Source organism: Budorcas taxicolor, chromosome 12, assembly GCF_023091745.1.
Source record: "Budorcas taxicolor isolate Tak-1 chromosome 12, Takin1.1, whole genome shotgun sequence".
NCBI classification, from domain to species: Eukaryota; Metazoa; Chordata; class Mammalia; order Artiodactyla; family Bovidae; genus Budorcas; species Budorcas taxicolor.
In genome coordinates this window covers 69,868,365-69,880,583 of record NC_068921.1, presented here as the reverse complement: position 1 = coordinate 69,880,583, position 12,219 = coordinate 69,868,365, and the positions used below count along the sequence as shown (strand labels likewise).

Sequence of the window (12,219 nt, the reverse complement as noted above, 5' to 3'; positions counted from 1 at the left end):
TGCCACAAATGTTCAGTCTGCAAAAAATGCAGTATCAATAAAGGACAATAAAACCATGTATCCCTGTATTTCTGGGTGTTCTCATATGTGAGTCAAAACACATCAGGACATAGGTGAGAACTGTGTTGCAAGAACATGTGGGAGCAGGACTATAAACTACAAACTCCAAAAAGGAGAGTAAGAAAAAGGCAACTCAAAGAAAATCTGTCCCAGGCTATTTCTACCATTCAGTTTTCAAAGCTATGTCTGGAAGTCTTTCCCCGGTCACCAGAGGGTTTTGCTAAGTGCCTGTGGGGAATGTCACCAATATCAGTAATTTTACATTCCTAAATCCAAAGGTACCTTGAAACAGTCTTACCTCAGCTTTACAACTGCTCCTTTCTGTTTTTCCAACCAAGCCAGGGTTGGTCTCTGACAACCACACCAACTTGTCGACATTTGCCCCGGAACTATCTCCATACTGATACATTGAACTCCACATGATTAACATCAAATGCCCCTACAAAACAGCCACTTCTTCTGACTTTCCTACTTTAATCTTATTACTTCTTTCCCAGGCTCAACTGTCCACTTTATTTCTAGCTTTCCCTGATTCCAGCATGGTACCAAGGCCTACAGATTCTATACCTGCAATGTTTCATGACTCAGTCCCTTATTTTAATTACCATAATCATTATGTCAGTAACAGGCTGTGTTAGCTTTTAAAAAACCAAACAAATCTTTTTATTAATCATAGTCAGTGCAAATAAATCTAGAAAGTAAATAAATACTAGTCATCACCCCTGCACACCAATAAATCCATTCCTAAGATATTGATGTATTTTCTTTCTGGATGTGTATGTGTCTGTGTGTGTGTATGCTGAAGACAAAAACTCATTTAAACAAAAAGAGATATGAACATATTGCAATTTGTTTTCATTTAATATTCACTAAAAATGTTTATTTTAATGACTATATAATATTATAGTATGTATGATAATTTATTTAATAAACCCCTTATTGGTAGATTAATATTTTGCTATTATAAATAACTGTGTGTTAAATACCCTTGAAGCCAAATCTTCACAAACAACTGTCATTATTTTCTTAAGATAAGTTCTCATGTGTGGAATTGCCAAGAAACAGGTATGAACATTTTTAAAGTAGACTCTTAAGTACTGCCAAACTACCTCCAGAAATATGATAGCAATTTCTACTCTCAGCTGTTTCCCTGCACATTCACAAATCCACGTGTTATAACTTAGTTTTAATTTACATCGGTTTGATTTCAAAAAGTAAAATCACGTTCCCAGGACACCTTCCTGGAGGCACAAGAGTTCCTGGCTCCCTGCCTCTCACGTCTGCCCACTCTGGTGCACGTGCTCTCACTTCTCAGATTAACCTCACGAAGGCTTGTTCTGTGCCCATCACTCCACCCCAGGATATCTGACCTCTCCATCCTTCACGTCCATGAGTCAGTTTCCTTGGGGCACTAGGCAGTTGTGGAGTTGAACATGAAAGTGTGTTATACATCTGATAGTTCACTTAACTGAATACTAGGTGTCTAGGTCTTCGTTTACAGAATCAGAGGATCGTGTTTTGCTTATGCTAGTCCCACTTCCTGGGATGACTTTCACATACATTTCCACCTGCTAAAATTCTAACCACAAGTCCCTAAAGCCTCTCTTACCTGTGTATTTCCTTGGAAATTCTGCACTTCTCCCCTCATGGGGGCTTGTTTCAACCCTAACAGATGTTATACCATCTTTTAATAAACTTCCATAAAAGTTCTTACAAAGTTAATACAGCCTTTTTCTTATTCTTCAACTAGACTGTATGTGTTGACAGTAGGATCCGTATTGTATTTGCCTTTGTATTACCTATGGTGTCCTGTGCAAAAGAGGCTTCTGTAGGGAGCTGAGGTTTTTAACTCAGGCTGGAGAAATGTATGAAAGATCTATTACTCTATTGTTTAGGAATGTGATAAGCTGGACAGAGAAACAGACATAGCAAATAGATTCTATAGCCATAAATACAATTGCAAATGGCTAAGCTTCTCATTTTCATGAGATAGACAGTTTATAAGTAAACAAAGTATAGGTGGTTATGGTCATTTTACACCTTGTGAAAATGACAGCTATCTTTGTCCAAGCATGTACTTACTGCATGCTGATCTCCATGCTGGGTGTTTTATGTATCTTATGTTGTTTAAGTTGTACAACTACCTTAGAGATTAGGCCCTGTCACCTCCATTTTGCAAAAGAGAAGATCAAAGCTTAGTTACATTAACTAGTCTGCCTGAAATAATAAAGTTTTTAAGTGCCAGGATGGGACTCATTCCACATATATCAGGTTCTTTTCCATTCTGCTGATGGCCTCTTTATCACTTGCTTGGCCTGACTCCCTAATTATGTCCCTCTGGCTAACTAAAATAGAGAAAGTGGGGAGAGGTGTAGCTACAGTTAAAGGAACAGACCTAACATGGAGATCCTATAGCCAGAGAGTTTAAGCAAGATGTGGATACGGGTGAGTATAATGTAGTGGGTGGGACAAGAAGGACAAAATCTCTGAACAAAGAGCATAACTGAGATCAGGTGGGCAGGCTGTCAGCAGGAAAAACGAGCACCTACAGGTGGGCTGGGGAAGAACCCTACAACTAAGTGGGACACAAGGTTCCCCAGGAAACAGGCCAAACAGACCTCACACACTGCTTGGGGCAGCAAGACTCATTTTTGATCCCATTAGGTGGTGAAAGAGCTGCACATACACTGCTGTGTGGGGCTGTCTCTGATTCTAGGTCCAGGCAGGACTAAGCCTGTGGGAAATCCTTCCAGTCCTTGCAGGAAGCTGGTATGGAGAAGGGTGGAGCAGGATGAAAACTGCCTGTGATGAAGATAGATTCACTGAAAAGATGCAAAGAAATGCAGTGGAATCACACAGTCTTAGATTATAATGTAAAGGCATGATTTGCAGAATATAAATATGAATCTGTAGGGTGTTAAGAGATACAGAACTTTCTAGAGTCTCATGCTCAGACACAAGAGGGGTTTGGGTGATTCACGAGCTCAATTTCAAACTGTCAAAGAATGTTTCATGGAAATCATGGGTTATGAGTTATCAAACATTGTCTATGGGAGACAAAGGACTTTACTAGGAGGTCTTGTTCAAATGTGATGCTGAGTCAAGAAGTCTGGATGAGAATGGGATTCTTCATCTCTAAGAAGCTCCAGGAGATGCAGGTGCTGTTGACCCTGGCACCACAGTCTGAGTCATGAGGAATCAGGAAGCTGGTAGAAAAAGTGGGACAATTTGGGAGTGGGGGGAGGGGTTGCTTAGGAAATACATAAACTAGGAGAAAATGTAGGAAAATAACATATTTGCACATTATATCAAGGTCTAGTAAGCATCTATAAAAGTGTATTATCCAAGTAATAACTCTGAGCAAGAAAAAATATATATAATAAACCAACATCAATCTACCTCTAGAGCTGAAAAATGCTTTAAAATAGCCTAGGACTCTCTAAAATGATCGAATAAACCATCAAATCATCTAAATGAAAAACTCAACTCATGTTCAATATCTACGCAGGAAGCCTAAGGTGCTATTTACCTCATTTTTTGCTTGCTATTTCTTCTATAAATTAAAAACCAGCATAATACCTATTAATTTTTCCCATTTACCCTAACTTCCAGGAATTGGACAGCAGAGGAAATGAAGGAGAGAATAAAGCCCCATTTCTGTTGGTCTGGCTCACTCCCAGCAACCTCAGTCAATCAAATCCAACACAAAAGGGCATCCAGGAGTGACGGGGCCTGGGACAAGAGAGCAGAAGAGGAAACCTGAGGATGTACACAGGTGGTGTGAAATCACCTCATGAACATGCTGCCTGGTTATAATCTTTAAACACAGAAATGACACTAATGGTGATACTGTCTCCAGATTCAATCATCCCACAAACATTTTAGAAGCTCAGATAGTCCTATGATTTGAAAATTTTAAGGTAGAAGAATACAAATATGTTATGTCCCTAAGATATAGATAATTCATATTTTATGTCTTTGGGGGAAATTTAAGACAGGAGCAAATTGATGGAATTATGTTTATAATGGGAAATCTGATGGACACACTTAACTGCTAGTAAGCAAACATCACCTTTGGTGATTTTAAGGGCAGGATTGCATCATGAGGTACAGTTACTATTTTCCCAACCTACCCTGAAACTGGAAATACTTAGGAGCAAGCTTTTGCCATGTGGCTAACTGAAGCTGCTCTCTGGACTGTAGCCTGCCAGGTTTCTCTGTGCATGGGAATTTTCCTGGCAAGAATACTGAAGTAGGTTGCCATGTCCTCCCCCAGGCCCTGCATGTCATTTGGTCAATAAATTTAATATTCTTTCATGTCACAAGGGCTTCCCAGGGGACACTAGTGGTAAAGAATCCCCCTGCCAATGCAAGTAGAGGTAAGAGACCTCTGTTCAATCCCTGGGTTGGGAAGACCCCTTGGAGAATGAAATGGCAACCCATTCTAGTATTTTTGCCTGGAAAATCCCATGACCAGAGGAGGCTGGAGGGCTGCAGTCCATAGCGTCACACAGAGTCACAAGGGGATCATTCATTAAATATGGCTACGGTCCACTAGGTGGGTCTGAGGTAGATAGAGTTTTAAACAGCAGTTCCTAAAGTATTTAACACATCTAGGAAACTAGTTACTTACAAGAAGTTGCATTGTGTGAATGTTTTGGTTACTGGTTGCACTTATCCATGTATTACTCACTCAACCTTGCAGCCAGCAGTCCCTCAGCACTCTCTCTGTGCCCTGAAGAACACTTTCTGGGGAACAGAGCTAAAAATAAGATGTTTCCTGATCTTTAGAAGCCTTAGGGTACTCTGAGATACAGTTTCAAAATTAGAAAACATGCCAAAATGCTCTTTTATTTTAATTGTGGTAAAATATATATAACATACAGTTTGCCAGTTTAACTATAATTAAATTGACAGTTTAGTCTTAAGATTTCATACTGTTGTGAAACAAACCTCCAGAATATTTTTTGTCTTTTATTCTTTGTCTTGTAGAACTTAAATTCTATACTCATTAAACAATAACTCCCTACTTTCCATCCCTCTGTCCTTGGTGACCATCATTCTACTTTCTGTCCTTAGGAATTTGATTACTTTAGGAACCCCATAAAAGTGGAATTATATAGTATTTGTTTCTTGTGTGCCTGGCATATTTCATTTAGTATGATGTATGCAAGGTTTATCCATGGGTCAGAAATTCCTTCCTTTTTAAGGCTGAATAATATTGCATTGTATGGATCAGGGGGCATCTTCTTTTTCTTTTCCCCAGAAAATGGCATTCTGCAGGGCACAGAGAGGGTGCTGAGGGCCTGCTGGCTGGGAGAGTGAGTGAGTAACATTTTATTTAGCTATTCACCTGTTGATGGATACTTACAAGCACACATGTACGATAAATGCTATCTTAAGGGTATACAACATTAGGAGGAATTGGGAAGCAGATGCATTAGAATTAACTCAGAAAATGAGGAGGCTTTAACCAGAAGATGAAAGAGGGGAAGGGTCTCTGAAGTAGAGAGGGCAGTGTGTGCACACTGGAAGCGAGGAGGATGTGGTCCTTTAGGAGAATCTACACACAACCTGAGTGTTGGGGAGTGTGTGAACATGAAGACTTGAGGCTGGAGAGGTAGGTGGAGAAGAGATGCCTACTGCCTTCTGTTCTGGTTTAGTCTGTTCTTCAAGACTCTGCCCTGGTCCCAGCTGAGGGCCTCAAGCTGCATGGGAAAAGAACATCACTTGCAGACATGGGTGCTGACAAGACCAGGTCACAAGTCTTTCTGCCATCTTCCACCTGGAATCTTCCCTGCTCCTCTCAGTTTGCTTTCATCAACTCTGAGTGAGTCTCCGGACTCTGCCTCCATGGAGGGCTTTGGTTTTTCACCCATGACTGAATCATGATTCTGGCTCTCCTCTGGTGGCTCTGAGCTGGCCACACAATCCCTGCTAGAATGGATCTAGGACTACCCTATGGTTCCAGCAGCAGCTCGCCCAGTCCAGTAAGGATCAGATCTGTGCTTCAGAAAGAAGAGGTCTGTGGAGGCAGGACAGGAGGATGACAGTCGGGTGTGGGTTAATGGAGGACAAGTCTACAGGAAGAGCCAAAGGACAGAGGAGGAGGCCATAACTGAAGGGCATCATAGGAAGAAGAGAAGATTTTAGAAATACAAAGAAGAATGGATGGGGAAAAAGGAGATATTGGAGAGTTAGAGACAGTGAGTCAAGGCTGACTTCTCAGAATCCACATGAATAATCAGGTGTTAATATAGCGTCCTGGGTCAGGCTAAGTTATATAGTTCAGGAGCTCAGGACCCACCAACCACCATGAGGGAGTTCACAACACAGGGAAAGAAATACTGGGATCCCCATCCCCTGGTCAATTTTCAAGAGAGATTCACCTGTGACGTCACAGATCTAATCTGCACCCATGAAGAACAAAGAGTCCCCCCAACGCACACAAAAAAGTCAACAGCAGATGTGGCACTAAATCTTCAGCTGAATCTTAAAGAGGCAAATGGCTTAAACAAACCTTTTCTCCTGGTTTAATGTCTGTTGTCAGGTCCTTCAATACCAGAGGCCCATCTGAGCTGTACTTGAAGTTCACATTGCTCAAGGCAATCATTCCATTGTTGGGCCAGTCTGGTGGCGGACGAAACTCGAGTTCCCAGGGTGCTTCTTGCTCAAGCTCTGTATATTCTATCACCCTTTCTACTGAAATCATCTGAAACATATATGACATCATGTGGGTTAGGAGCACAGGGTTTTATTTATGTGTGTTCAGAGACTGTAAATAAGGTGTTCTGTTTTTATATCTTCATATCTGCTTTTTATATGGTTAAGAATATTCCAGGTCTTAACATCTGCGAAGGACTGAAGTAGGAGTGTGATGACTCCTTTGATGCTTTGCAAACTTATTTATCATCCTGTAACAGTTTCACTTAGGGCTGTTTCCTTCAGCATTATATTAAAACTAAAAGAATTACATAAATGAATGCAAAGATTTTATTTATTCACTTTCCACATCTTAATAAAAAGAATTTTGTCAAAGAAAAGAATGCTTATGAACACTAATCAGTGGTTATTAAAGGGCCACGTGTTATAAAGGAGTAGAACTGGATGGTCATCAAACCTCATTTTAATAATTTCTCACTTTCTACTCTATTAGAAGAGAGAAATGAAAATATTGCTTTTTTATTTTTTTCTCTCTTTGGGACAATATGCAATACTCAAAGAATATAATTTAAATACTGACCAAGTTCTAAACAAAAATAACTTGACATCTTTGATAGCACATTCAGAGAGGTGGCTTATTCTACCAAAAAGGAGGAATACCAGCACATTCAGGTGTTTAACACATACAATAATAAATGCTAAAATGAGGTAGGGACATATATCTATCAATTAAACAAAGAACTACAAAATATTGAATTCTTCTTTTACCAATAATGAGGAATTACCAGTTAAGAAACAATAATAAACAACCTCCCCCCAAACTGGTTTATATTCTCCCCAAGATTTCAGAACCTCCCTCCTACAGAGACATTTCTTACATTTGAAGACAGTTTGTGATGAATAAAAACCTGCTGACATGGCACACATAAGACTGAGTAAAAGATGTACTTTTTTACTGTAGCTTTAAACAGATGCAGGAAGATATATAAAAAAAAAAAACCTCTGTGAGCTAGATGTAGAAACGATTTTTAATATTTTACATAAGAATTCCTTTTATACTTTCTAATGGCAAGAAGTAGTACAAGGTTAAGAATGTTAAGATAAACATCACCATAGTCTCAACTTCAACACTTAGCCTGATGCACCATGGGAACACCACCATGATGTTGAGGGCATAGGACAGTATCAGGCCAACCTGCCCAACGTTCAAAGCTAAATGAGGAAGAAAAGGGGGGGAAAAAGTCAGTCCTGTTTTTGACCTTGAGGCCAGTTCCTTCTATCACTTTATTAAGAATTCCTTTATAATATTTAAATCATTAACATATAGTGACAATATTACTTATACTTTTACTATCATTTGATTGAGTCCACAATACAATTAAAATCTCCCTCCCAAAAACTTAAAACCACTATGAATTCAGAAAGACTTAAATGAACTTAATCTCAACATTGTCAATATACAGTAGACAGTGAGGAATAATGTTATTATTAAGACTTTTGTCATTGTGGTTTCAAGAACAATCAAACAATTTCACTTTCTATGTCCAATGCAACCATAGTTGGAAACCATGAAAAACAAGGCAATGGTTTCTAAAAGCCAGTGCTTTTAAAACTAAAATACCATTCTCATTGTTCCATATTAAAGACTGTGATTCAATATTGCTCTTATAGAACATTTAGGGCTGGTAAATTCATGCCATGTACATCAACACCTGCTCATCTGGTACCCACACAGCGATGAGGATGGTGTCCTTTGCTACAGAGAATCTTTCTCATCCTTGTGCACCAAGCACCTACAACCAAGAGACCCCAGTATCCCTAAAGCCAAAATCTAAAGTCCCAACTTGGACAAAAAGCTTTATGGCAAATTTGGTTCTCTCCATCCAACTACTAAACACTACCAGGAAAGTTTTTAAGGTCAGCTTGCTATCGCTGAGTAGACATCAACTGATTCAAAGAAAGAGAAAAGAATAAAAGGTCCCATCAAGACCCAAATGACCTCTCTACATGGTTCACACTGTGGAATCACATGCTGCAAATGCTTTAGTACAATTCATTAGAACCAAACTATACTTGTTAGACAAGGCAGCAAGACTTTAATATAATAACTGTAAATACAGCTATAAATTTTAATCACACCATAAATAGTTATTTACACCCATACTTACTTTGTGCAAGAAGCAGGGACCCAAAGTCAACAAGACAGATGAAGATAAAATAGATGATATCGAGACGCAAAAAGAACCATCGGTTTATAGTCAAAAGCAAGAACCAGGCCTCTGGATTTGTGAACCATAAGAAGCATAATAAATAAGTTAGAAAAACCATGTGTTAACAACAAGAAAGACCATTTCGCTCAGTTGAGCTACAGAAGATTTTTAAACAAAGTAGGGTGGCAAAGTTATACACCCACGGAACATGAAGGTTCCAAAAAGCTGTTTTGATACCAGGTAACATGAGATACAGAAGAATCAAGCCAGGGGCTCTGTGGAACTATCTTCAATAGCTTGTAATAATTTATGATGGAAAATTATCTGAAATAAATACACATATAAAACTGAATCATTTTGCTGTACATCTGAAACTAATATACTACTGTTTATCAACTATAATTCAATAAGAAAAAAATTCAACTCACAGATTATAAACAGTAATATGATCACAATGGAGAAAATGGGAAAATGGTCTCATTGGTGCATTTCCGACAGTGCTAGGCCTCGACGTGAGGCTCATCCTCTCTTACGGCCAACTGTTCCTGGCTTTCTGACAGCAGAGATCACAGCTCACATGCTGTTTCCAGCACCTCCGTGCTTACTACAGGGCCCTGCCCTGTTTATTCTTAGGAGCCAGTGTCTATACAACCATGAGCTAACTGGATCTGCATGTGACTTTCAAAATGCCATTTTATCTTTAAGATACAATAAAGACTGGCGAGATGGGCCAGGATTTTACAGATTTAGAGAGAATTCTGAAATTTCTACCTAGGGAAAAATATTACCAATATTCGGAATAATATTAACCAAGTGAGTTAAAAATCTGTTTATTAGATAATGATTTACCTCAATGAAATCTGCTGCCCTGCATGCTCTGAAAAGAGAGTTGACAAACTATAGCCTGTGGGCCAAGAACGCCATCACCTGCTTTTGTAAATAAAGTTTTATTGGAACACAGTCATGTGCTTTTGCTGATGTATTAGCTTTGCCGGTTTTGTGCTACAACAGCAAAGTTGAGTTACGACAGAGATAGAATGGCACACAAAGTCTAAAATATTTACTATCTGTTGTTTGAAAAAATAAAAAAAAAGTATACTGACTCCTGTCCTAAAGGGACAGAAAGCCATAGGACTCCGTGATGGAAGGACAATGGAAGTCGGTCTGGGGAAAAGAGGGAAGAGGGGAGCACAGATGTGGTGCTGAGAGGAAGGGGTGGGGGAGGCAAGTGTGCAGAGGGGGACATGCGGCAGTACAGAGAGAGGTGCTGGCCAGCAAGACCATCTGAGAGGGAGGTCAGGCCTCAGACGACAGCACATCCCATCTTTGAAATCATCTCCAGAAACCCACAGACCTGAATGCAAGTCCTGGTGTGAGTCAAACAGTTCCTGAAACCTCTGCTCAGCTTTGTAGGCCCGGATGGTCCAGAGTCCTTGGAGAGAAGAAGCTAAGTGGGAAAACACTGGGCTCTGTGCTGGGGAAACAGAGACAGACACATGACAGAGAAAGTCAGGGAGGCTGGATACAAAGAAACCCATTGCCTCCCGTGTGCTGTGTTTGCACGTTCTGCCAAATAGCGCACTAGAATTCCTGGTGGGGCTGCCTTGGGGAGAAGGGATGATGCCCTTTCTGGAGAGAATTCTCCATGTGCCGCTCAAACTCCTGCTCACATCAAGCTTCACCTTAATGACCTAGAAATGAAAGATTCTCTTTGAATCTATCTTTGTGCATGCATGTTAAGTCTTTTCAATTGTGTCTGACTCTTCACGACCCTATGGACTCACCCACCAGGCTCCTCTGTACATGGGATTCTCCAGGCAAGAATACTGGAGTGGGTTGCCATACCCTCTTCCAGGGGATCTTCCCAACCCAAGAATCGAACTCATGTCTCTTGTGGCTCCTGCATTGCAGGCTGATTCTTTACCGTTGAGCCACCAGGGAAGCCTGAATCTATCTTTAACCAAATTCAAATCTGACCTAGATTTAGATACTGAAACTCTTTACTAGCTCATTTATCACAATCCTCAAACATGGCCTCTCTTCAAAGTATTCCCTGACATCTCTCTGGGTGGAAACTGTTCACAAACTTTTGATTCAATAGCATTTTCTTTGACTGCACTGGGTCATCATTGCGGCATGCAAGCTTTCTTTAGTTGCAGTGCATGGGCTTCCATTATTTTAGATTACAAGCTCTAGAGCTCATGTGCTCAGTAGTTGCAGCACATGGGCTCTCTAGTTGTGGCACACAGGATTAGCTGCCCTGTGACATATAGGATTCTAGTTCACCAATCAGGGATCAAGCCTAAGTCCCCTGCATTGGAAGGCAGATTCTTAACCACTGGATGACCAAGATAGTCCCAATTCAATAGCATTTTTAAATTTAACTCTCTTTGAGAGTTCTTACCACACTGAATTTTGGTGAGGTATCTGTGTGCTGTCCTCAACTTAGATGAGTAACCTAAGAGCCAGGATAGAGTCAGTACATCCCCTACACTGAACCAGATCCAGACATAGGACAGGGGCAAGATGAGTAAGAGGAGCAGACAGTCTGCCGTCTCCCCCATCCTTGGACCCTCCCTGCACCTGCACCAGGAGTCTCTGCATGGGTCACAGAACACCTGGTACTGTACCGCCCTTGTGCCCACAGGACTTGCTTAGCCAGGTGTCTCTGAATGGTCTTGACTTCTGCTCTGGGAATCTAATCGAGGTTTTTAAAACTACCTGCTCAATGCTTTTTCTGGCATTTGAAGGTCACTGTGGCATGTGACACTCACATCACCTTGTAAAACCTAACTGTGCCCTTAGTGATCATTCTCTTTGAGTGACTTCATGTGCGTTTGGGGTCTGGTGTCCCTTCACTGAACATTCATTTCCTGCCATCTTCTCAAAGAGGACATTGACCACAAGCACCAGGGTTAGGTACCTGCCCATCAGGAAATAGGTGGGCTGCAGGCTGCCAGGCAGGGAGGACCTTTATGGTTCTCATTTCCACCATGAATGAGGCTGTAACCTGCTGCTGTCAGAGGCAGATAGTGAGCCTGTGACCTCTGTCTGGGGTGAGTGATAGCTTGCGCTGTATCAGCAGGAAATACTGACATCACTGTGTTACTTGTACATCTCCTAGAAAAGACCTGTTAGTAAAATCTGGGAATTTAGGGCATGTTAAGGTCACTTACCTTGCAGGAGGCCTCAGAAATTGTATAAAATGATGGGGAAAGAATCAAAGGGGAGAAACTCCAAATTACTTTTAGGTTTTCACTCCTTAGCCTGGCATCCAATGCCTGTC

General features: G+C 40.7%; 1 protein-coding gene across 1 annotated transcript in view; it reads right to left on the bottom strand.

Annotated features, from left to right (window-relative positions):
- LOC128057588 (ATP-binding cassette sub-family C member 4-like) overlaps positions 1-12,219 on the bottom strand; it is a 286,799-nt gene that overhangs the window by 37,552 nt on the left and 237,028 nt on the right. Inside the window, exons 22-25 of the mRNA XM_052650036.1 lie at positions 10,288-10,407; positions 8,892-9,002; positions 7,835-7,935; positions 6,581-6,772 (exon numbers count right to left, since the gene is read on the bottom strand). Coding sequence (XP_052505996.1) covers positions 6,581-6,772; positions 7,835-7,935; positions 8,892-9,002; positions 10,288-10,407 — 524 coding nt within the window. The remainder of the gene's footprint in view (positions 1-6,580; positions 6,773-7,834; positions 7,936-8,891; positions 9,003-10,287; positions 10,408-12,219) is intronic.